This window comes from Ptychodera flava, chromosome 22, assembly GCF_041260155.1.
Source record: "Ptychodera flava strain L36383 chromosome 22, AS_Pfla_20210202, whole genome shotgun sequence".
In the NCBI taxonomy this organism is placed as follows: domain Eukaryota; kingdom Metazoa; phylum Hemichordata; class Enteropneusta; family Ptychoderidae; genus Ptychodera; species Ptychodera flava.
The window spans coordinates 3,081,914-3,109,860 of NC_091949.1; the positions used below are offsets into that span (position 1 = coordinate 3,081,914).

Here is a 27,947-nt window from a genome sequence, read left to right on the forward strand (position 1 = left end):
ATGTTTGTAAAGCCATGAGAATTGTTTAAAGTGACAGTCTACAACCCTTGGTTCTTACATAGTGGCTGTTGACATGGATCATGTAATGTGATTGGTCCTTTGTTCTCCTTTTAAAATTTTATACAGTCAATTTTCTCAGGGATAAAACTGATAAAAAAACCTGTTCATTTCTAATGCAATTAATCTTCAATGTGCCCACTACTTATATGAATCGATACCCAAAACTTTAAAGCCCAGTATTTGTAACTTTTAACCTTTTTTTATGTTCGAAATTACATATTATTCTCTTACATCCATCGTGAAATGTTGTTCAGTGAAGAAATAAGCCAAATTTGTGCTCCTGTAGTGACATACAAACGCTAAATATTGCCCGATCGAGTTGGATTGCCGCGCGGGTTTGTTGACAACTTGTAGGCTGTGCACGTGATCGAGAACGCCGATACTGATGACATCATCGAGCCTGCAACATTCCTGGGGCCATGCCATGCCACGCCACACTGCCTGGGTAATCGCCCATGGTCGCCGGCTGAATGACCTGCGAATGGTTTTATTTTGTTCTTCTCCATTCAAATACGTACTGCTACAGTGTTTCAGAGGATACAGAACTTTGGCAGAGGAGGCTGACATTCTATTCTGGTACCGTGTGCGTTATAGACGGATTATTCAAACTGCAGTCGGCAGTGCACCGATGCGCACTCTGAAGTTGGTCACTCAGAACTCCGGGTACAGATGTAAAATCAAGACGACACTATATACACTTGGCTCACTTCTGTAGGCAAATAGCTATCAAAATTGAGTAACTTGAAATAATAAATTTCAGCTGATTGTCGCTTTAGCGGCAAGGTGATTGCGAAATCCAAGCAACATAGTTTGGCAGTGTATGGTAGGCTGTCGAATGCAGTGAACGCGATGGCCTTTGGCAGCAAGTAAGGGAACCGTCAGTATTTACGACCTGGGGGTCATTCAAAAATTGAAAGTTTTAAGGGGGTGCTCAAAATGTTTTTTCTTTGGCTTACTCTGTCTTCAATGACATAATGATTAGTTGATTATTATATATTTTACTTTGATACATATTAAATAAAGAGAAAATAAATACTCTAACAGTACAATTAAATATCAACTAGATGAAGCTAGGCAAAAAACTACAAAAAAACTACAAGTAGCTGCTACTGCTAGCAATACTTATTATGAAAGAGAAGATAGTGACGATGAGAATGATATCGTTGTTCGTGTATGCAATGGCACCAGCGACATTAAAGATGAGGATCAACAGTGGTGATGATGATGTCACGCAGTAGTTTTCTGCAGTCGTTACCAGGGTTGGAAGGAAAGGCTGGGTCATGGAGAAATGTTCTCGACAGATATCACTATAAGTGCACAGGGTCTAGGACAAACCTGAACTGTTGTGAATTCATCCTTTATATTATCATAGAAATTTATATTTTATTTGACTTGAGTTCAACAAGCATTTGGACATTTAACCATACCATAATGACATACTACCCATTAAAATTTAACAATACTATATGGTCGGAGACTACTTATTAGGTGAGCTTTTATATCTACATATTGTTACATGGGCTCAGGTAAGCCAAACTTTCTGTTAGAGAGGGGGTTACTCAAAGTCATCATGGTTGGCTGGAGTGTGACTCAAAATTTCGGAGTTTCTAATGTAATTCCTCCTACCCCCAGATGGTAAATAATGACGGCTCCCTAAACAGCTGTGAACGCCTGAGTCAGAACCATCGGGACCAGTATACGCACTGCTGTATCTCAGCGAAAATTTAGAAAAAACAATGGAGCTACTGCTAAGAAATTTACAGACTCTTGGCTCTTGATGCATCAGTTACTGAGCTTTTGTACTGGTAAAGAGGCATTCTGAATACAGCGGTAAATTTCCTCCCAAACGAGAAAGGATAACACGCGGGCATTCTGCAATGGACGCTGTCAATTTTACCTTGCTGCAGGCCCCACACCAATCTCGGCCCGGCCCCGCTGCACTTGTACAGTCTACGACCTCCATGTAGTACAGCCTTACAGGACTAGTAGCCGGCCAAACACACAAAAAACAACGTCGCAGTGTAAAATCCGTAGGTCAGAACCGTTGATCATAAATTTTCAGAACCAGTGATGTTTAAAAGTTTTGTATTGATCACTTCATTTAGGTTTATGTGAATGACTTTCTCATTGAGCTAGCTGCGTCTATAATTGTCCGCTCCGGGCATTGTCCATGCAAATTTGGGGCCTGCCTTTGCTCCCTCCGATCGTCTGTAGACTACAGCCAAACTCACAGTCCTGAGCAAATTGTACAGTTGTGAAAATCAGATATGTATCATGAATTTTATACAAAAAATATACAAACAACAGAATCAAACCAGGAGGTTAGTTTGCTGTCGGGCCGGGTGCGCAGGGGACGACTTTGCAGTGAGGCCGGGATCTCTCTTGTGTTCGAACTTCTAAGCTTTGAGCTCCATCGCATCGCAGCTAGCCGATACTTGTTGTACTACTGTACTCCTTGTGAGGATTAGATACCCGTTACGTTCGATATTATTTTGAAATACTTTTAAATTTACTAAGTAAGACTATTGTACTGCATTCAAGATATAATTTTTCCTTTCTGAGCGTCTTCAATTACGCCGTACGGCAACGATATGCGAAGTTGATAGGCTGTGTGTTGCCTGCAGCGTAGCCTGGCCGTACACAAAACTTCCATTGAGTAGACGGAGCAGAATCAGTCCCGTCATTTATTTTCAACGAAATTTTCATTATACTCCATAATGGAAGAAACGACTAGTTCAATGATTACAATGGTGAAGTGTTGAATTTTTATTCATATATGTTTTTCTCTCTCAATTCATTCCGCAAACTTGATCTCCGTACCATCGGTCACAACGTGCAGTGCCTTGCATGAAGCTTACAATCGACTGCCTCCGTCTTTAGTTTAGCTGTTCAAGACGTTTGTTTGCACGGCTCATTATAGTCGGAACAATCTGTAAACACTTACATATTTATATCTTTCCGGTATTTCACCCAACTTTTGCGCGTTTTTAGCTGAGTCTCCAGTTTCGATGGACCAGACCTTTTCGAAGAGCGTATGGTTTCTACGGACGCCACAGTAAAACTTACGTAGATGTGGTTGAGCATGCGCGGTGGTGTGATTACGTTTCGTTTCGTGTGTCAACAAAGCTGACTTCTGGTCCGGACAAGAAGTCATTTTTCACTCCTTTTACTGTTAATCGTGAGGCGGGCTGGGCATGCAAACCATGCGATTCAGTATTAATTATGGTCTACTTTCACATACTGAGGATGTCATTTTAATCAAAAATATGAAAAAATTGTTAAAAGTTACAAATACTGGGGCTTTAGAATTTTTAAATTTAAATAGAGTAAATGTCAAAATGGACAAAAACTGACATCTGTATCTTTGCAGTTATTTGTATGCATGCATATCAAGTGTTCAATTTTGTACTCTCATCAGTGCTGTTGATTAGTTTGAATCCATGGAGATTGTCAAAACAAGTTTCAGTACTCTATCGTATGTGTACAAATATTAAAGTTGTATGGGTACATTGTTGCCAATAAATTTGAAATTTTAGATTTTGGCAACTACATGTATCTTTATTTGTTCCATTTGCAAATTATATATTTCAATTTATTTAGAGTTGTTACTTGGATATTGTTAAAAAATGGATCAGTGACAGTCCCATATACATGTCACTCAGTTTGTATTGATTTGCAATCTAATATGGCTGCTCTATGTGTCGCTATTTTCTTTGTACCTTGAATATGCCTGAAGCCAAATTTCCAGGGATAGAATTTGTTTAAACCTGAAATGAAAAATTGTAGTAATAATACACATCAATCTGCCTAAATCAAGTATTCTGATGGAATGTGATCATTTTGATATGAATTGTTAATATATCTTGAGCTACTATCACTTGGAAATCTCTTAAGCCAGCAGACATTATGCCTTGAACTGATTTCATTCAAACAGTAAAGGTGGACTATGCACTCCTTAATATGATTTTACATACATGTACATGTATGGAAATATTATTTGTTTTGTAATATAATGCATGATTTAAGGACAATGAATTTCATACATTACTTATTGGTCTTTCTACACTTTATGTAAATTAACACATTTAAATGGAGCATTAGCCATAGTACTGTCTATAATTAGACGTGAATGGTCAAAAGATGACTATTTACAATGTTTAAGTTATGAGAAATTAACAATGTCACAGTTCATCATTTAATTTCTCATGTGTAGAGCTTTAGTGTAGTCATGCCAGAATGCACAAAGTACCAAGATTTTCTAAGTGAATTCTAGAAGATTCAACACTTAGTCTGTGACATTGGACAAACACAAAGACATCATATTGTTTTATGATATATTGTCCATTTCATTTGAATTCACATGTCCAGACCTGTTACATGCACTGAGACTTTCCTTAAACAACTTATCATAGACTTTGATATTTATGGTATCGCAGAGGATTGTGTCATCAACATTTGCGTTGTCAGAAAAAATTGCATACAGTGTTGTTATAGCTCCCACATTAGGCTTCATGGGCATGCCAGTCAAAGGGGAGGGACTGGCTCCAATGGTTGTCAAACTGGAGGGAGGCTCCCAATGGTAGTCAAATTTGAGGGAGACGCCAGTGGTAGTCAAACTGGAGGGAGGCTTCAATGGTAGTCAAACTGGAGGGAGGCTTCAATGGTAGTCAAACTGGAGGGAGGCTCCAATGGTAGTCAAACGGAGGGAGACTCCAATGGTAGTCAAAGGGGAGGGAGGCTTCAATGGTAGTCAAACTGGAGGGAGGCTCCAATGGTAGTCAAACTGGAGGGAGGCTCCAATGGTAGTCAAACTGGAGGGAGGCTTCAATGGCAGTCAAAGGGGAGGGAGGCTCCAATGGTAGTCAAACTGGAGGGAGACTTCAATTGTAGTCAAACTGGAGGGAGGCTTCAATGGTAGTCAAACTGGAGGGAGGCTCCAATGGCAGTCAAAGGGGAGGGAGGCTTCAATGGCAGTCAAAGGGGAGGGAGGCTCCAATGGTAGTCAAACTGGAGGGAGGCTTCAATTGTAGTCAAACTGGAGGGAGGCTCCAATGGTAGTCAAACTGGAGGGAGGCTCCAATGGTAGTCAAACTGGAGGGAGACTCCAATGGGAGTCAAAGGGGAGGGAGGCTTCAATGGCAGTCAAAGGGGAGGAGGCTCCAATGGTAGTCAACTGGAGGGAGACGCCAGTGGTAGTCAAACTCGAGGGAGGCTTCAATGGCAGTCAAAGGGGAGGGAGGCTTCAATGGTAGTCAAACTGGAGGGAGGCTCCAATGGTAGTCAAACTGGAGGGAGGCTTCAATGGTAGTCAAACTGGAGGGAGGCTCCAATGGTAGTCAAACTGGAGGGAGGCTCCAATGGTAGTCAAACTGGAGGGAGGCTCCAATGGTAGTCAAACTGGAGGGAGGCTCCAATGGTAGTCAAACTGGAGGGAGGCTCCAATGGTAGTCAAACTGGAGGGAGGCTCCAATGGTAGTCAAAGGGGAGGGAGGCTTCAATGGTAGTCAAACTGGAGGGGGAGGCTTCAATGGCAGTCAAAGGGGAGGGAGGCTCCAATGGTAGTCAAACTGGAGGGAGGCTTCAATGGTAGTCAAACTGGAGGGAGGCTCCAATGGTAGTCAAACTGGAGGGAGGCTCCAATGGTAGTCAAACTGGAGGGAGGCTCCAATGGTAGTCAAACTGGAGGGAGGCTCCAATGGTAGTCAAACTGGAGGGAGGCTTCAATGGTAGTCAAAGGGGAGGGAGGCTTCAATGGTAGTCAAACTGGAGGGAGGCTTCAATGGTAGTCAAACTGGAGGGGGAGGCTTCAATGGTAGTCAAACTGGAGGGGGAGGCTTCAATGGTAGTCAAACTGGAGGGAGGCTTCAATGGGAGTCAAACCACCCCAAAACTGAAAGAATTAACCTTTTTATCCAACATTGACCTTTTAATGTAGTCCTGTAATCTGTTCACTTGAACCCTGACAAGGTGATGTGACAATAACTTCTAAATCTAAAAGACAGGCAGTTTGAAACATCCCTCTAAATTAAACTCAGCAATAAATAATTTGAAACTAGCAAAGCTATTCTGTAACTGTGTGAATTCAAAACAGTCTATGGTACATGTGTCACCTTACCATACATCAAATATAAACTCACTCCCTGGATAGCCCCTGAGTTGTGTATCATATTATATGTGCTCTCATTGCCCTCAGGACATAGTCGACTTTTCCATTATTAGGAATGAAACAAATGTTGAACATTTTGTATGATCATCAAAAATAGCTGTGAATAATTTTGAAATGCTGACAGCTTTAGCCAATAAATAGACTACTGTACCTTCACACAGTCACATTTATTATATCAAGTGATGCCATAGTACTGTGTATCATTAATGATTGATTTATAAAAATTAAAATTGGTGATCTAGACAGTGAGAATAATCCTCACTCAGAATCCTAAGAAGTCAATTAGTTGATCAACATTTACATCGTCAACATTCAACATTGACATTGCTGAGAACATCATATTGTTTTTTATAGTGTCTCCACCCAGCATTCATCAAAGGGTGGGTGTGGTTCAATTTTACCTGCAACCTACATACCTATCTATTTACATGCTATTGATAGCTGTCATCAAACTTAAAATATGTGCACAAAATAAATACATTTTTATCACCATTAAAAATGTCCATAGATTTGAGAAATGATAAAATTTCAAATTGATATGACTAAATGGACCTTTCTGTCAGACTTGATATTTAAAAAGCTAAGGCAGTCTTTCACACCCTCATCAATAGTATGTGAGAAGGATAGCTAATTGACAATACATGTAGAGCTATGTTTCAGCACCAGTGATTTTGTATTAACCAAATACTGGCTCTTTTTTGTGTATAATTATAATTTCAGTACTGTCAAATCCCATGTTATCACACATATGACGTATTTTGTACCAGTCTGATTTTTTATCAGGAGAGCTCTATCAGCTGATAACAATCAGACACAAAATTAGGACTAAGTACTAAGTACTGGTGTTACATTTTAACTTTAAAATTCAATATATTTATAAACAACGATGCACTGCGCAATGTGTTGATTACGAAACTGTTTTGTGCTATTTTGTAAAGCAGATATCCTTTATTTTGAAGCTGTATCATGCACAGTGGTGCATTTAGTATATAGTGATGTTTGCATGAAAGATGTTAATTTCTCAGATTCGTGTTTTTGTTAAGCTGGGGCCAAATCTATTTTGGAAGGTGAGTTGTGATAGCTGTTTATTTATACTATGAAAATGTATTTAATTGTATGCATGTTAATGTCTTTTAATTTTTGGGGGACATAATTGTGCAAACATTAATATCTATAACAGCGTGTTCATTTTTAGCCGGATGCCGGCCAAATTGACCGGCTACTTTCGTATTTTGGCCGGCTACTTTTCAGCACTGTTTCGCTCTCTGGCCCGGAAATTCTGCTTTTGATAACAATAATTAGATTTTTTGGTGGTCTTGCAAGCCGCAGATAATATTTCAGAAGTGCCGATGTGGCTATATGTAGTCTAGCAATTTACGCGGTGAACTTGTTGCTATCACTGTAGTACCGCGATCAGCGAACGTGTTGTACTGTACACCGTGACTGGGTTTCGCTCTCGAGGTCAACCTCGCTCGCCCGATCACAGCCCGAATTATTCCGACGTTCACATCGGGTATAGCCGAAAATTGGACTAACATACAATTACGTTATGCCCGCGAATAGCCGACCATTTCCGAATGAAGCCGACTTTTGTTTCGCTCAAACGCGGAAGAGAAAGTCGACGCTCGAGAGCTTTGGTTTTCTGCGTAAGAGTAGGGCCTAGTCTGATGGGTTTGGTAGGTTTTTGATCAAATCTAAAGCGACCACAAGTTAGTAAGTCTCATTTTTCATACTTTCGAAACGCCACGTCAATCTATCCATGGTCGATCACGATGTCAACTCAAGTCGATCGACATCGCGTTTTGTTGAGGGGCCGTGGTTGTGTGCATCGCGGAAGAGAAAGTCGACGCTCGAAAACTTTGATTTTCTGACTTTGTCTGTTGGTTTTGGGAGGTTTAGATCAAATCTAAATAAACAAAATATTACTTGGTCTCACTTTTCGTACTTTTGAAACGCTACGTCGATCACAGTGTCAAATTTCAGGTCGACCGATATCGCGTTGTGTGTACTGTGTTACAATTGACTACCCGTGCTTTGTACACACACGGTGTAGTACAGGCTGGCGTTCAGTGTCGTTAGTTTGAGGTTTTATCAAACATGAACACTGAAATTTAGCTCTTTTTTTCAATTATATTCAACATCAGCAAAAAATCAATAATCAGCTCGCGGATTCGTTTTATTGTGAAATTAGTACAGTGAATTAAAATCACTGAAAATTGTTTTCCTATAATTCATTGAATTGAATAAACTCTTTGATTTTACTGTATCTTCAATCAAGTTTATTTAAATCAGTAAAACACTTTGTACAGCCCGGCTGGTCAGGATTCTAGCGGATCGTTATCTGGGTTGTGAAAACCCTAGGCCCCATTCTATGATGTATTTCAAAATGTTTGTTCAAGTCATGAGCTAAACATAATTCTACACAACAGTCTGGTGAAATTTTGCTATTATCCATGTCAACTGAATGCAGTTGACAGGCCCGAGTGATATCAAATTAATTTTTCTGACTTTTTTAAACTTTATCCCTTGAAAACATGTTGTAATTGGCAATGATAATGATTATTCTGTATGCTGAAATGGTCTTTAATACTGTACAAGAATGCATAAAATTACTCAAAAATGTCTTCAAAATTTAAAAATTTCTTGCCCACACACCCCGTCCCTGAAACCCTCTCCCCCTTTGTGTATGTTGAAATAGCCTTTTATACACTTGTATATAAGAATGCATGAAATTGCTCAGAAATGTCTTCAAATGTAAAAATAATCCTCAACACTCTCATGCTGAAATGGTCTTTCCATACAGTACAATAATGCATGAAATTACTCCAAAATGCCTTCAAATTTTAAAAATTTCTTGCACACAGGAAACCCTCCCCCTGTGTGTATGTTGGATATATAGCCTTTTATACACTGTATAAGAATGCATGAAATTGCTCAGAACTGTCTCCACCCCCCCCCCACCCCACCCCCGCCCGCCCAGGGATTCTGGTTGCACACAGAAGCTAACCGCCTACTTTTCTGAATTTTCCGCCTACTTCAAAAATTTTTGAGAACCCTGTCTATAGCCAATATCTTCATTTTGTCATTAAAGCTGTTGCCATCACAAAGGAAAAAAAATGAGTGAATGACAGGATAATTCAATGAACCATGGACATGTTAATATAAAGTGAATTGACGCATTGAAGAAAAGCCACAAAATTGGCATGTATCAAATGAGTCAGCAATTCATGCTCAGAAATCCATCCATCAATAAATATAGATAAATACCGTATCTTTATTTATCCTAAAACTGAACAATTTTAATGGTGAGTTTCATCCATGGCCAGAAGTCGGGATTTTTTCATTTTAGACATTTTTACATTTTAGTAGTGCATGTTTGACATGTTAGGTCGGAACTAACGTGACCAAAAAAGCCAAACTTGCAAACCTATCGTGTATCGTGCAGACCCAACATATCCGCACCTTTCGTTCTAAAATGTCTAACGTGTATGTCAGGTCGGAACTAACGTGTCTAAAATGCCGAACGTGCAAAGCTATCGTGTATCATGCAGACCTAACGATAAAGAACCTATATCTAACATGTATAGCATTTTAGGGCGTACAAATAAGTCCTATTCTATCATGCCAATCGTGCAAACCTATCGTGTATTGTGCACGCCAAACATGGCTATTAGTGCAAGATGCGAGGTATAATGATATTCAAATATGCAGATTACATTAATGAGCATTGTTTCGGTATTAAAATTCTATGCTAATGACCCTTAATCAATGTGGAATATTCATGTACCTCGGATCTTGCATTGTATAAAACATGGATGCACCTATCGTGCCTAAGTGTCTAACGTGTATACCATGACTACGACTGTGGTACCATTCGACTTATCTGGACATACACGTTAGACATTTTAGACACATTAGGTCCGTACATTTTGGTTCAGCACGTTACACGATAAGTTTGCACGATTGGCATGATAGATTTTGACTGGTGGACAACCTAAAATGACATACACATTAGACATTTTAGACACGTTAGCTCCGTAAATCTAAGGTCGGCACGTTATACCAGTGTTTCCCCTGGGTTCCAAAATCTTGTAGCAAATTTGGCTAGAAGCCCTAAAAAATTATTCGCCAAACCAGATATTCAATTAGCCAAGCCGATACCACTGATCACAAATGACGTCATTTCTTTCTCATTAATATGCAAAAATAAATATTTGTCTGCTTTTTCCGTAAGAATGACGGAAATAAACCCTGTTAGTGCTACTATGGATACTAAAAGTAACACCAATTTATGGTTCAGATTACAAGGTGCCAACATCAGCCACGCATACAACATAAAATTCGTCCGAATTTCAAGCGACACTTGTCCAAAGTTAGGCGTAAGCTTATGCAACTATATTCAGTAACAAACCTGAAATCGCTATCGTGCGATACTGTACATATCGCTACAGACAACGGCACGAAACCTGGTTCAGCATACTAGTTTTTTCAAACGAATCAGATATCCATTCTCGTAGCAGTTCGAAAGTAAAATACTCTCAGACTTGAGAAATATGTGCATTTTTTTAGACTTCCAATACATTTGCTGTACGCTTGAAGTTTAGCAAGCGAAGCTCGGACAGCGCACAGCGTATCAATGGCGCTTGGGTCAGGGGTCATCATCAAAGACGTCACGTCAGTGTGTGTTCACAGGCATGCAGCAAGCTTGCCATGGATCGCGGAACTCATGGATCATAAAATCTAAATGTTCACGTCTATTATGTAAACAGAACCGTAAAATATCAAATATATACCCTTTTGATATGGAGAAACATATTTTTGTTTCACTGACGATGAAGTTAAATGCTCAAATATCGCGACAAGACTTTGCGTATTTATTTGCACGATGTGAATGCGGAACTAGGACGACTCGGCCGACGAGCGAGCGCCTTCTCTGAAAGTCTGTATACGATGTCACGTCACAATACACCACGGTTCGTGATACACATAAAATTGTCGCAAATTTAAAGCGCAGTGGTCGTTGCGCTGCACGTGCGTGATTTTTTTGTTGATAAACATAAATCTTTGTAAACATAAGTCTTCTCAACTTCAATAGGAGTGAGATGGGAGCAGTCCCCAACTTTGTTAAGGTCTTTGTAAGACTCAACATCATGCAATAGTAAAACATTAAGATCGGAAACTTCAGTGGTGTATTTCTATCTATAAACTCGTGTAGAGCTACGAACATTGGGACACTACACTCGGCACATTATGTCGCTGAGTTTACTGCACGCAGACACAGTGAACAAAAAGGTTTGATCGCGCGCGATCACGCTGGTTATACACAATGCTATGGTACAGTACAGTGAAAATACATAATTAAAATGATAAACATTGCCTATATATGTAGACCAGCAACAAGCACACCCTGCCTAACACAAAAATTACACTCAAGACCATGATCGGAAAGCTAGAGCAGGACACAGGAGATGTTGTTGGGGAGACGGTCACCGCGTTGACGTACATGGATGTAGAGCATCCGGTCCCATAACGTACCGGCCCGCGACGACTTGGCCCACAACCAACTGTTGATCACCATGTCTTACTTCTCCTAGTATTACGTGGTTAGAAATATTAAATGACAGGAAACAATAGACAAAACGAGCGGGTTTTCGCGGCATTTGGGAGGAAAATTGCACGGCTACACCGTGCATCTACGTATCGAGAGATCCTGTGCCCCGGTCCTGTGCACGGTCATGGCAGTGATCCAACCGCTAGCTTGTGCAGGCCTACCGGTGCTGGGCAAACTTCGTTGTTGTACCTCCTGATTGCCGGGTAGGTCTGAATCCTCTTTCAAGAGAGATAACCCCCACATAACAAGAAGACCTATGAAAGGTCCTTCGCTTGACTTGATACCTGTACTCGGAATTCTCGTTTGCACCCCAAACGGGGTAAACTTTGTAGTTGAGTTGGATTCTCCACAGCCGAGTGTAGCGCGCCATATACCCGGTTTGACACGGACGTTCATACAGACCACGGAACGGAACAGATGCAGAGATGCTTCTTGCTGCAGCGGGCATTGCTCTGCGAGCTGTAGATTTCTGTAGTTTGGGTTGTTGTCTTTGTACTCCTGTCGGGCCTCTTGAAATGAAAGCTCTCGTCCTTGCTAGCGATGTCGAAAACTAGAGCCCGGTCGTTGATAGCTCTGCATGGCAGGGCTGTGTGTTACCGGCGTTACACGGCCTCCCACTTGTGGTGGGAGGCCGTGTAACGCCGCCTCCCACTTGTGGTGGGAGGCCGTGTAACGCCGGTAACACACAGCCCTGCCATGCAGAGCTAGGTCGTTGATAGTCTGTTGGCGTAAACATGCGTACGTCTAGCTCTATGGCTCGAGCGATAACAGTAGCCGAGCCCCATTCAACTGATTCAAGAAAATCATGAGCAAATGTTATCTCAATCCAGCGTGCAATTATTGTTCAATATTTAGCAGATATTTAACTTAGATTAATTGACCTTTTATTGCGTGTTACATTTGGTTAGTTGGTATGCTTGTGACAGATCAGCCGCCATTTTAACAAGCGGCAATATCGCAAACATTACAGTCAACCCGTAACATGTGCGGCGTTCTTGGATTTGTTCACAACAGAGGGGGACCCCCTCAGGAGGATGCGCAGCGCGACGACCACTGCGCTTTAAGGAAGCCAATTCACACAAGTTTCTAACGCCAGTAAAGGTATTTTCTTGTTGGCAGCAATACACCACGAACATTTTCGCTATTCAGGAGTGCCTTACTCGCCCTACGTTCTAAAAATTGCCATGCGTATGCTTTTGACCATGCATGCCACTACCTTCCTTTCCAAATCCACGGTCGACTTTCCTACATAGATCATAATCTTTCTTTCCATTTCATAGCTTTACTTGCGCTTAGAATGTGTGTTGTAGGGGTGGTTTCCCCCCCCCCCCCATATTGGTGGAGCAGCCAAAGTCAAAAAGGAAAGTTTGCCGTTTTTGCTTAGTTTCACCGTCACTACAATCCTTCAATTAAATTCAGTGTTGACGATGACATGGCTGTCACGGCACGGAGTTATCTGTAGGCACACATTGCGCGTAGTCAGACCCAAAACTTAGCAACATTTTAGTCAACTAGTCATGATTTACATGTGGTTCTATTGATTTGTGAGTTATTTCGTTACAATTTTATTCATACTGTATGTGTTACAAATAGGATCTCCTGACGCATAAGGTCGGGGATGCACGAGATAAAAATGATTACGTCTCAAGTTGAATGCAGGACAGCGCGCGGACAGACAAAGTGATGACGTCATAGTGCAATTTTCGATTCGCAAGTTTGGCTAACTTTTGCCAAAATCTTCTCGCCAAACGCTACTTTTTTCTCGCATTTGCGATTTGGCGAGCGGGCAGCGGAAACACTGTATACGATATGTCTCAAGACTCATGTGATGGCCTACAAACACGGTAAGGTCTAACTCTATCATGCCAATCGTGCAAACCTATCTTGTATCGTGCAGACCTAATGTGTACGGACCTAACGTGTCTAAAATGTCTAACGTGTATGTCATTTTAGGCTCTCAACATGGGTCAAAATCTATCATGCCAATCGTGCAAACCTATCGTGTAACGTGCCGACCTAACGTGTACGCACCTAACGTGTCTAAAATGTCTAACGTGCATGTCATTTTAGGTTCTCCACATGAGTCAAAATCTATCATGCCAATCGTGCAAACCTATCGTGTATCGTGCAAACCTAACGTGTACGGACCTAACGTGTCTAAAATGTCTAACGTGTATATCATGACTGTACCATTCAACTTTCTGGAGACCCTAAAATGACATACACGTTAGACATTTTAGACACGTTAGATCCGTACTCGTTAGGTATGCACGATACACGATAGGTTTGCATGATTGCCATGATAGATTTTGACTCGTGGACAACATAAAATATCATACACGTTAGACATTTTAGACACGTTAGCTCCGTAAATCTTAGGTCGGCACGTTATACGATATGTCTCAAGATTCACCTGATGGCCTACAAACACGGTAAGGTCTAACTCTATCATGCCAATCGTGCAAACCTATCTTGTATCGTGCAGACCTAATGTGTACGAACCTAACGTGTCTAAAATGTCAAACGTGCTTGTCATTTTAGGTTCTCAACATGGGTCAAAATCTATCATGCCAATCGTGCAAACCTATCGTGTATCGTGCAAACCTAACGTGTACGGACCTAACGTGTCTAAAATGTCTAACGTGTATGTCATTTTAGGTTCTCCACATGACTTCAATTTCTATCATGCCAATCATGCAAACCTATCGTGTATCGTGCAAACCTAACGTGTACGGACCTAACGTGTCTAAAATGTCTAACGTGTATGTCATTTTAGGTTCTCCACATGACTCCAATTTCTATCATGCCAATCATGCAAACCTATCGTGTATCGTGCACACCTAACGTGTACGGACCTAACGTGTCTAAAATGTCTAACGTGTATGTCATTTTAGGTTCTCAACATGAGTCAAAATCTATCATGCCAATCATGCAAAACTATCGTGTATCGTGCACACCTAACGTGTACGGACCTAAGGCCAAAAAAAAAAAAAGAAATGTTTCTGGTCAGCGCGCGCGTCACTTGAACAACAGCGCGTCACCCTTTTTTTTTCCTGGTTTGAGGCCGGCGGCTGTGGCAAACTACATACTGATTACTATAACACCAAACCAAAACGGCTGAAGAGAAAGAAAATTCTTTGGGGCACATGATCAGTGACTGCATGAACAGTTTAAATGTTACTATATTGATAAAACTACAAAACTCAGTGTTATCCCCAGGCCATAGCGGTCCCGCTACGCTTTCGCATCCCCCCCCCCCCGCTACGCTTTGATTCTCCCCGCTACGCTTTAAAATATTCCCGCCATCCTTAGTTCACACGCTCTGCGTAGCTACCAGCTGATGCCTGCATTGTCTACACATAAGCGCTCACTGCAACTTTTAACCTGGTGAAAGAGTTGAAGGTGTGAAGTATAGTATGCATCAGATAAGTTGTCAGGAAGTGTTGAGAGGAACGTTAAAACAATAGAAGAATCGGCTGGGTTGTTCACAAATTTTCATTCCAGAACGACTATTACGACCAACAAAGACAGTATACATCGCGGACAAGTGTTCACAGAGGTAGGCGGTGTAGCACTAGCAGGGCCTTTGATCACATTCCCATGCTTTGATCAACGAAATGGACCGCAAAAGAAACAAGAGTTGACTGGTGAGGTTGATTATGATTGTACAACGATGAGTTTTGTCTGATACGATCACGATCGCGATCGAGTTCACATTGCATAAATTTCAATATGGCGGCGGCCATGTTGGTCGACAGGTTCATAACGTGTTGACATTGATCCTGGCGTCGCGTGTGGTTCCACTCTGACACGTTCTCTGAAAGATTTTACACCTGATTTTCGAGGGATTCTAGTTGTACTTAGTTCATGTCTTGTGATCATCTTGGTGGTATTTTTAAAATCAAGAATCGAACGACGATGTTCAGTGGAAGTAGAAGTTATGTGGGGGGGGGGGGGGGGGGGGGGGGGGCCGCTGGTTGAAATCTATCCCCGTGATGAAAAATTATTCGCGGTGTTTGTCGTTCAAAAATGATATAAAATTCAGTTGCACTTGAATTGTGTAAAGCTTAAACTTGTGAATTTTCCACTTTGTTGGCAAGTTTTGACAATTTATTAGCAATATATGTATTAATGAAACTCCAATGAGACGAACCATTTCTTGCTCTCAAAGTTTCAATCTGAATCTTCTGTTTAATTGTAATTACAATACTGTGATGATTTATTAAAGTGTAATAAAGATTTTCCATGATGTTCAAACTGCACACTTTGTGTTACCATTGCATTTTGTTGTGAGTGTACATGTATGTGTGGATGCATGTGCAAGCTTACATCCATATGCAAATATAAATAATGATATGCAAATGATTATGCAAATTGGCCGCTAAGCTTTGGCGCTTTAACTGACCCTGCTCCCTCCCTTGAGGAGGAAAAAAAAAAAAAAAAAAAAAAAAAAGCCGCGTCGCCGCACCATTTTTTAAAGAAAGGCCTGACCAGAAACATTTCTTTTTTTTTTTTTGGCCTAACGTGTCTAAAATGTCTAACGTGTATGTCATTTTAGGTTGTCCACATGACTCCAATTTCTATCATGCCAATCATGCAAACCTAACGTGTACGGACCTAAGTGTCTAAAATGTCTAACGTGTATGTCATTTTAGGTTTTCAACATCGGTCAAAATCTACCATGCCAATCATGCTAACCTATCGTGTATCGTGCAAACCTAACGTGTACGGACCTAACGTGTCTAAAATGTCTGACGTGCAGACTTTTACAGTGTTTAGTCATGCACGTTTGCCTTACACGTTTGGGTTCTATAATGTACAATGGCATACAAACTCCCCATAGCACGATAGCTTCAACAATGTGAAACGTGCATTTTTACCAACTACTGGCCATAGCTCGTGAGTTTGACAAAATTGGCACAGGTTTGGACAAAAGAATATACCAAATTATCAGTAAAAATCTTTATCTCGCCCAGCCTGAAAGTTGAAAAAGGAGTAAAACAGGGCTGTGTTCTAAGTCCTAGTCTGTTCAATTTATATGTCAATGACTTAAAAACAAATCTAGACAAAGTAAATACTCAACACCAGTGTTGAATAATACCCCAGTTAACTCATTATTTTACGCTGATGACCTAGTCTTAATCTCTACTTCAAAAGAAGGTCTGCAAAGGGAGTTAAATACACTACACACATTTTGCTCCAATTGGAAACTTGATGTTAATTTACAGAAAACCCAAGCAATTAATTTTAGTAAATCTCCTTTGGTAGATAAACACATATTTAACTATGGTAGTACATGCATCAAATCTGTTAAGAGCTATACATACTTAGGACTGACAATTAAATCAAACGGTAGTTTTAGTGACACAATTACAAATTTGGCTGATAAAGCAGCAAAATCTTTGTATAGTTTAAAAAGGATTTTATTGCACAACAAAAAGATAAAATTTTCCCTACATCTATTCAATGTTTTCATTAAACCTGTTTTACTGTATGGCTCAGAGATTTGGGGACAAGATTTCATGGATTACAAGAAGTGGGATAAATCAGCAATTGAAAAAACTCACCTCAAATTTTGTAAGAACATTTTACAGTGTAATAGACAAGCTTGTAATGCCGCTGTGAGGGGTGAACTAGGACAATTTCCACTTCTACTTGAGATCAAACTTAATATTGTTAAACACTGGCTTCATATCGTACAACTGCCACATTGTAATCTGGCTAAAGAAGCTTTTCTGGAGCAAATGGTAAACAACACTAACAATAGATCCTGGTTTAACTGTTTAAGTGCTTAATTAAAGACAATGGAATGGACTTTCTTTTTGATAAAGCTCCATCACTTAAACACCACAAAGTTATAACTGGTTTAATGAAAACAAATTTAACAAACAATTATGAAGTCTTTTGGAAAAATTTGATCACTGATGAAAATAGTAAACTAAGAATGTATGCCAAAATAAAACGTAATTTTAGATTAGAACCCTACTTAACACAGTTGCAAGGTGAGAAAAGAAAATTGCTCACCAAACTTCGCATTGCAATCATGATCTAGCAATTGAAAAAGGGAGACACACTGTTCCAAAAACACCAATTACTGAAAGATACTGCAATCAGTGTAACACCAACAGTATTGAAGATGAAACACACTTTTTATTAGTCTGTCAGAAATACAAAGTCCAAGAAAGTACTTTTTCAGTAAAATCAATTTCCCAAACGACGATACTGAAAATCAGCTTATTTCTCTACTAACAAAACAAGAGTTATCTTTAATGAACAACTTGCTGATTATATTTTTACTTATATAAACAAAGAAATACCTAGTTATATTATTATTAGCTACTATTATTATACTGTAATACTTTATCTTTATTGAACAAAATTTTAACTTATTTTTGTATCACACTTTTATTGCCACAAATGTGATGTAAATCCTATATTTACAAGCAAGCAATAAAAATATTATTATTATTATTATTATTATTACAGAAGTAAAGTTAGGCAATAACACACTTCCTTCATGATACAATTGAATGACTTGACAAATTTGAACATTGAAATTTTCAGTATTATTGCTATGTTGACTTCAATCAATTCATACAGAAACCTGTATTTAACAAAGCAATTTTAAACTTTTGAGACAGTTCTATATCCATGTATACTGACACTCAGCTATTGCAAAGTGCAAATGTTGCTGACCTTGGCTCTTCTAAATATTAGTACATGTACCGGGTATGATGTAGTTCTTGCAAAATTCTTGGATGCCCAGTGCGTAAGCTTGGTATTTGTAAAATAAAAAAGATGACCATGTTATAGCCCTTCATTTTGAGAGGAGACAGATCAGGCAAAATTGAAAGTATAACGGATCCGATTGTACATTGATTGCATAGTGAAAAAACACTATTGTCTATTGCCTTTGATACAATGGTCAAATTTTTATTGAGTAATACCACTCAGATTTTACAAAATTTCATAATGTCTGTTGTTTTAACCAGATTATATGTATGGCATCATTCTTGATGTAATTGCATACATCTTGCTCATTTCAACTCATCATACTGTATGATGAGTTGAATGAGCAAGATGCATGCACAATGATTATGCATGCATAATGGTTCAATTTCAATTCTTATTCAACATGCTTGTGTCACCTATGAAACTGCCCTTTATTTATTTATAATTATATTATAGCTTTGTCAATACCAGTGAATTTTGTGACGTCATATCCATACATTATTACTGATAATGTATTCCATTATTCAGCATTGCGGCCCCACAGCGAGCAAGTTTTTTTTGGAAAACGTAAAAAGGACTGCGCATTTAAAAGGAGGGGAAATATCGGATCAACCATGTAATACACAAAACTATAAATCTTGACAATGGTTCACAATATTGATAATAATGTCTTACTGTACGATTTATTACATTTTTTGAGTCCTCACGCACGCACTTGCCGTCTGTCTGGCTGGCGCTCAGCATGCAGTCCCCGTCCGATACGCTGGTTGTAGTACTACGTTTGTTTACAACATGGTTCGCTTCGTTGCCGTATAGGTGAAACAGAACTCAGTACATTTGCAAACTCCTAGACGATACTGGGTTTGACACATGGCATATTATGTATGTCAGTGGCCATGTAAACGATGCAAGCGTGAAAGGCTACTCGAACCAGCCGTAAACGGGCCAACAACGGCAGCTTGCTGTCATCAACCTTGACCGGAATTGTCTACGGAAATTACTACGGAGCCATTCAAAGTCTCGGTCCAAGGTCAGCTACTAGTACTACCAACAATCATGACGACCGTGGACTCTCCGTTGATCTAACATCTCGGCCACCTAATTCTGATGCACTGACTGTAATCGGAGACAACTTTCATTCATCGTTTTTTCTCCATGTCTGTGATTTTACCTTGCCTTGTTCTCGATATCGCGACGGTACCGAAACCTCTTGTATGTTTGTCAACTGTACCTTTCAAGCACCCGTTTACGTCAAGTTCTGTCGTTCGCCGAAATAAAATAGCTCTTCTCAAGGAGCCATCGAAAATAAAATTTATAGACACAATTAATTATTATTGAAATATAAACATTTGAATAACAATGTTAAACTCTGTTGATATCGTTAGCAATGAATGCTGTACTACTAGCGACATAATAATGATCGTATTGATCAGCTGATACCATGGCATGCAGCTCGCTGATCACACTGATGTCGATGCATGAACATTCCGTTTTCTTCATCTCTGGCATTTCACCGTGTCGATTTTTGAATGGCATGATATTTAAAGGTGATGTTTCAAGTTTGATATAGACGGTAGGGATGCAGTTACTTTTCATTTCCTTCGAAAATACATCGTTTTTCAATTCAAAATGAACCGTGAAAGTGCTGGTCATTTTTTGTGCTGAACGTGCGTGTTCAGTGCAGTGCAGTGTGGAGTGCATGTAATATGTACAGAGTCAGGGTGGACGACGCTCACTGGCTTCAAACTTGGTTAAAATTTCCTTTTTTATTCGTTTTCTACAACTACAAATTCACTGGCATTGCCAAAACTATAAAATAATAGCAATAATACACCCCCTCCCGGCTCATAATGGACTCAAGCAAACTTTGCACTCCATAATGTACTCGGCTTCGCCTCGTACATTATGTCGTGCAAAGTTTGCTTTCGTCCATTATGAGCCGGGAGGGGGTGCATTATTGCTTAAATATTGTTGAACTTAAATTGAACATCAAAATAAAGTTCAAAGAAGAAAAATGAAGTGTTTTGTTAGAGCAGAATGTCCTTATTTAATTGACGTGTGAGACTGCTGTGTAAAAATGCTATTCTTATTCTTAATGAAATTCCAATTCTTCTAGGAGGAACAATTGTTTCTTAATAATTAAAATGTAGCACAAATTATAGCGATTATTTCTCTGTTCACAGTTAGAAAAGTCTGTTTTCAGAAGATTTGCAGAACTTGTTCAAAGGGGATGAAAATTATCACAGGAGGGTGCAAATTACATGATATTGAAATGCATTGTGGGTAAAAAATTGACTTCTCATCACAGTAAGAGTTTGAGATAGTGATCTCATAAATACTTTTAAAGCCACAATTTTCAATCCCAGTTTTTCGCATAGTGGAGTTCTCCTCCCAGTCAAACACCTGGCCAGTACGATGTTTGATTTCTATAACATTGATTACACAAACTGATCTCAACCTTTTGTCACCGTTTGCTAATCCTGCAAACAGAGTTTATACAAGCGTTTGATTGACGGTCGGTTCAAATCGCCAACGATCATTGATTCCCCACCACCAAGGCTCGAATTTCCTAAAAAATCGTCTTCCAGTCGCGTTAGAATTTGAATATAGCCACAGAGTTCGATCGGCAGCAGCTTCGCGCTGACCGCTTGGCAGTCTGTCTGCGTTTTTGAGGCCAGAAAAAACTAAAAAGTGGCATTTTCTGGAGCGTGTGCCCCAAAGGGAGGCTCCGCCCTTAACTCAGATATAACTGTTGTTACAGCAAGCTGAAGCTTTCCATAGAAACTAGTTAGACTTATACATCTTTTCATCTCTGTAGGCATTTCTGGCATTAAATTCATGTATAACTAAAACTTTACTTTTACCAGTACATCCTGACCTTCATACTGCTTTGACCAGGCTTGTTTATTTTAATATTATACTTCAAAGAAATGTAAGCTCTGGTTGTGTACAGTATTCAAGAACAAAATGTATGTACTTTGGTAAGACACAGTGTATGCATTGAACCAAAGTGATACACTATTGATACACTAGCATTCTTTAAAATCTCAAAAATTTTACATATGACATGACAAGGATATTTCAAAAAGTTACCAGACTTATTCTGTGACTTCATAAATTGACTTTTCAACTGTACAGTAAATTCTTTACTATTGCTCCATGCTATATACAAAGATTTCAGGGCGATGACAATATTCATCTTTGTTACATATACTGGTACTGCACATATACAGGTAGAGTGCTGTGTCTTCTCACTGAACCATACATGTACGCTAGGCTTCAACCTCAGTTTTATCATCATGATATATACTGTATGCATCAACCACCTGTTGCATATGACTTTTCAAATGCAAACAGGATCGGTAAAATTCTCAGAATTCATGGATTGTTTTGTTTTATAAAAATATTTTCTTTCTCTTTCGATTAAACACAGTGACCAGCAGACTCTAGTAGATTGTTTTCAATATGATGATTTTCGAGTTGATAAACTCAATATAAAAAGTTTCACCTTTTAGAGTTTGGTCATTCGACTTTCTTTTTGCCTGCTCTCAACTGTAATATACTGTATGAAAACAATTCAATACTGCAATGAGAGGCATGTATACTACTTCACAGCAAAACATATTTGTTCTACAAGCAGAGTTGTGACATTACAACCGATGATAAAAATGCATCAGTCAACAAAACAAAATGAAACAATGGCCCATGCTGTTAAGCTAGGGTGTATTATGTCCATGTATCACCATTTTGCACATGTTTTTGTATTTACAGGGGCTGTACCCTGATTGATAATTTTAAGTTTGCGTTGTATCACAATGGTCTGACATACATGTACAGTCCACATGTGAATATGCTATTTTTGTCAAAAATATTTGTACTCTTGGTTTTGTCAGTTACAGTTTTACATAATCATCCTTCATTCATAAATACAAGTCTAATGACCTCTATACCGTACTGTATATGTACAGCCCATTAAAGAGTTCAATCTCTTCTTTCTTCTGTGTTTAGTTCAAGCTTTCAATCTCTCAGATTACTTGGATTTGCCAAATTTTGTGGTTACAATCTTTAATATCAATCTTCATTTCATAGAGATTTGATTTTTGTTTTGTACTGACACATTGTCATCCATATTTAATCATACCCAGCCAGAGTAATCATACCACATCATAGCAAAACATTTTATTGTTTTAGAACCTGATTTGTTCCTTTAACTGATAAAATGTTGACAGATTAATTGTATGACTTATTTTAACCATATGATGTTACAGAATTGTATGATGCATAAATTCTGTAGCTTTATCTTTGTCATAATGGCAAGCTTTAACACTCTGTTCAAATTACTTCATGAAAACTTCACATTAGGAGAACATTCATAGGCAAGATGTCAAAAATGGAAGTTGTGGTGTAAAATTGATGGTGCATAGTACCTGTATGTGCAACAAGGTAGATTGATGGTACATGGTATGTGCAACCATGGAGCTCCATGGTACAACCAGTTAGATTGTCACAGTTCAGTGACCTTGGTAAATACTAACACCATACCATAAAGTATCAGATTATTGTCATTCATCAGATTTTCAGATAAAAATGAAGAAAACTGAAAGCATACTTTTATCCAAAATCAAAGGATAATGCAAAGAATATGGTGGTAGGGTGTTTGTCATGTGTCTGCACAAATATGTGTACTCAATATGTTTATTCAATGATAGGAGATGGAAATGTCAGCAGGTTACACAAGGAAGGAGTTGCAGAAGGCGGAAAAAAGTGAACTAAACTTTATAGTTTGATGTGATATTATTGATTTGTCCTGACCTTGTTTGACCTTTGTTCATAGTGAATTCAGTGCCAATGTCATTTGATTTTGTAATGCTAACTAACCTCTGACAGTGTTAGTTTTTTCATGGCCACTGCCAGGAATGTGACAGATGGTGATTTGGCTTGTGTTAATGTTTCACAATCACAACACAAAATTTGTGTATAAGGGGTTTTGAAATATGATTGGTGGGTGTTTACTTTTGATAATGCCACTGAAGAAGGCATACGATAGCCACTGTTTGTATTCAAAGTACATGTATGTTTAGCAGGTAGCTATGTATACACATTACTCCTTTTGCTGTCAACATACACAGGAGTGTTAAATAATTTTCCACTTTCATGGTCAAGCAAGCTGGTACATACCTTCTAATGAATCTGGGTGTGACTGTGAGCCAGTTTTTCTGCTCCTTGGTTTAAAATCCATAGGGATTATGCAACTGTGTTGTGCAGGAGCATTGGTGAGGAGTTTAATATAGAGCAATTTCGATCGTTAATTCTTCACTAGAGAATGGGTACTGTGAGCTTTGAGTTCAAATTGAATCGAATCAATCAACAGTCTACTTGATCTTACTTAGCAACATGATTTTCAAATTTCATGCACCACTTTTATATTCTGCCACAAGTTATTGCAGGAGTTTCTGTGGCATAGAGGTTGACATACAAAAACTTTCATACATATCAGTTTATTATGTGATTTATTGTGACATAAATTGTGCAGTAATTTGTTAATAAAGTTTCCTACCAGTACTTGAGACAAGTAAGAAATGTTATAGTAAGCATTGTGAATAGAATTATCTTAAAAAGCATGCTTTTATGGTTACATTTTACTAGAAAAATTTATTTATCTTAAAATTATTGATTACATTCTAAAAGGAAAGTGTTTTTAAAATCAGTAAAATGTACTGTCACATTATTTTGCAAACATTACATTCCTAAATACTTTTATTCAATGTTTAAATGAAACATTGATAACAGATATGTCCAACTTCGACTTCAGCCATTGTGTTCTGTGAATATGTGAAGGAAATGAAAATGTACAAAAGATTATCTGAAAAACAGACATGATGATGATGAAAAAATGCAATTTTATTTAACCATAATAACAAGTTCAAGATGCCGTCAAGTCTCACCAGGCTTGAAAATTTATATGTTATCACAAAATCATCAACATTGCAGAAGTACAAAGTATTCATCCGTGAAGTCAAAGGTAATTTCAGGGGCATGGGTGACTTGGGTCCCTTCAAGTACAGTACTGAATAGGACACTTTCCCAACAAGTATGTATTTCACAGAGGAAGTGATTCAGTCAATATTATCTGATGTTTTAACGGTTTCTTGTCAATTTCTGCCAATTCCAATCAATTGTTGATATTGGTGTTGTTGTTGAAATTTTGTTCTCTCACAAAGGAAGAACTATGTTTGCTTTCATATAAATTGCGTTCAAGGTTCACACCTGGAAACTTTTTTGAAAAAGGTAAATTTATTTCAACAAATTCGCAAATAAAACAAATCTACATAACTGTGTATGTGTCAAAATTACAGTGCCTGGAAACTCAGTCTTCAAATATTTTAAAGAGCGCCCTCATATGTCCATCTTTGAAAGTACTGTCATACAGGGGAAATTCATCAAAGTAGACATTTCAGACTGAATGATAAATGTGTTTCTTATCTCATGTGCAAAACAACTAAAGAAATATGCTCATGTGTACTTCTTGTATTATTGATAATATTTAAAGTAAAAGAAAAATGACATTCCAAACAATGTAAAAACAAAATTATCCTCTAAGAAATATGTCATCCAGTGGTGCCACCACCCACTTTTCTTCAGCAAAGTGAACGCCTTAATTTGTACATAATTTTCTACATGTTATTCATTCTTTGTGACCACAAATTTTTGTAACTGCAAAATTTTCTTGTGTCAACGGTTTTCTCACATGATATCATTTCACAATCCTTTATCAGAAAGTTCAGAAATATTTCCATTCCACTTACTGCGCCTCATGTAATATGAACTTATTCAATCTGTTTAATTTTCAGAGTAAGATGGCAATTTTAAGGAAAGGTGTTGTAGGATTCAGGGACCTACATTTCATAACATTACTTTTGCTGTTTCTGCAATATGGTAAGTTTCACTCACTGTAACTTGACATACATTCAATTAATCTATAAACTGAAACATGTGGACATATCATAGAATATATTTGTGTTGACAAACATTAAATTGCGACTGTCTGGCTATATTCTACCAGACATTATCTAAGCCTTTGACATGTTCAGTAAACTCTTATGAAGTTAAAACTTGACAATGACAAAAGATTTTTTTACAGATATCAGTTGTATGTACTTTTTTGACAAAGTATCGGTTTTATTCTTTATTTTAATAAACAAACATTTACAAGTTTTGGTCAAACCTTTTCCTTTCAGACCTGTCACTTCCCCATCTTCCAACTCAGTGAAAATTGGTATTAAACTAAAACCTAGACTGTTTTCACCCACTTGACATGTATATCATAGCAGGTTAGGTCATTGAAAAGCATGTGTACAATATTTATGTTTTAGGGCCTTCAAATATTGAACACTTTGTTAAAATACAGCTTATAAGGCATGTTATACCTCACTCGTTTATAACCAATATGACCAGATAGAACTTGGCAGGATAAGGTTTAAGAACTGCAAAATGTAAACTTTCTTTCCAAAATCTGACAGACTTGGTTTATAGAAAGTCTGGTAGAATACTTTTGAATCAAATATTTTCAGTCGTATACTATTGAATCCATAGGACAAATTTGCGCCATGAAATACATGTATGGTTCTATTAATTCCCAGTAATGCTAACTTTTGATAATAATTTCACCATTTTTATTTTGAATGTGAACCATAATTCATTGTTCTTCTCCCTAAAGAATGTTGATATACACAGTATCCAGCTTGTCGACTCAGCCCCTATGGTTGTAAACTGCATTGTTATTGTTGAAAACTGACTTCTGGTCCAGACTAGAATTCAAATGTAAACAATAACCATGCATTTTACACATATAGACGCTAAGTTGACAAGCTAAATAGTGGGTGTTTCAACATTCTTTTGGGAGTACGGTAGAATAATTAAAAAACCATCAAAAGTTAGCAGCACTGGGGCTTTAATTGGGAACGTAGAATGAATGACGACAATACAAGTGGTTCTGCAGATCCAACATAAGAAATGAGTTGTCAAAGTTGGAAATTAACTGTACATGTACATTGATGACTTTGAAATATGAACAAGTTGACATTGATAGACTCAATCTTTAGAGAGACCAGTAGGATAGAGTTTGCAAAAACAGCAATTTCCTGATCAATTCAATTCAATAGAACTTTATTTATCCCAAACATGGGCAATTAAAAAGCGTGGCTCAAATACAACATCAAAAATATATAATACAAATTAACAAAATGGTAGGAGACGCAGGACTATACAAAAAACAGTTTAGGAATCATTAAAAAGCCGCACAGCGGTTGGAATGAATGACACTTGCGCCGGTTTGACCTGCAAGTTGGGTATCTAAAACGCCGACCAGAGGGAAGTGTGTCGAACTCTGTGATAAAATGTGATCACTAGACAAAAGAAGTGAGCGGGCTTTCCTGAGTACTTGCTGAGTATGAAACGTAGAAAGACTTCTCTGGGGTATACCAATTAGTTTTGAGCTAAGTGAAACAATTCTATCAAGTGAAGTTTTGTTTTTGACAGACAGATTTCGATACCAGCAAATGAATGAAAATGAGATAACGCTTTCAATGTGGCTTTTATAGTGCTAAGACTAAATCACATAGTTTGCCTAGTATTTTAAAGGTAATGGCAAAAATGTGTCAACGTCTTTTGACAAAGCTCAACTTTTTAATGATTTTTTACCTCCCATTTGCCATACATATATGGCAATTGGGAGTTTATATGGTTGAAAAAAGTCTGTATGTGAGATGTCTGTCTGTCTGTATGTATGTATGTATGTATGTATGTATGTATGGATGTCTGTCCGTCCAACGCAAAAACTCAAAAACCGCTGCACGTATTGAGCTGATTTTTGGTGTAGTGATGCCATATATGATGTAGATGTGCCGTTGTTAAAATGAACTTTTTAGTCCCATAGATATGCTAATGAGGTAGAAAAAAAGCGAAAATGGTCAAAAATCAATAACTCAGGAACTACTCATCTGATCATTGTCATATTTGGGTTTTAGGTACCTTGGGCCCAACTCATTTAAACATATAGATTTGATGTCAATATTGATGCTTTCTATTTTTAATTTTTTTTTTTCCCTTTTTTTGCCATTTTAGTAAAAAATCTTTTCCTCTTAAACCAATGGTTGGATCGCTTTAAAATTTGGCGTGCAGGTACCTTGTGAAAACTCAAAATAGAATTCATCAAAATTATGGCACAATTTGCAAATTTGTATTTTTGGGCAATTTTTGCCATTTTTGGTTAAAAAAATCTTCTTTGAAACTGTGTATGCCATTACTTTCTAATTGGGTGTGCAGGTTCCTACAGTGACCTGAAGATGACTCTGTGAACTCAAGCTGAAATTTGCAAAT

The 27,947-nt window shown here is 38.3% G+C and overlaps 1 protein-coding gene across 1 annotated transcript in view; it reads left to right on the top strand.

The window, feature by feature from the left end:
* The window catches only part of LOC139122463 (cadherin-23-like), a 192,033-nt gene that overhangs the window by 8,802 nt on the left and 155,284 nt on the right, over window positions 1–27,947 (top strand). Inside the window, exon 2 of the mRNA XM_070687855.1 lies at window positions 25,421–25,505. Within this exon, the coding sequence (XP_070543956.1) occupies window positions 25,427–25,505 (79 nt within the window). The 5' untranslated portion in view covers window positions 25,421–25,426. The remainder of the gene's footprint in view (window positions 1–25,420; window positions 25,506–27,947) is intronic.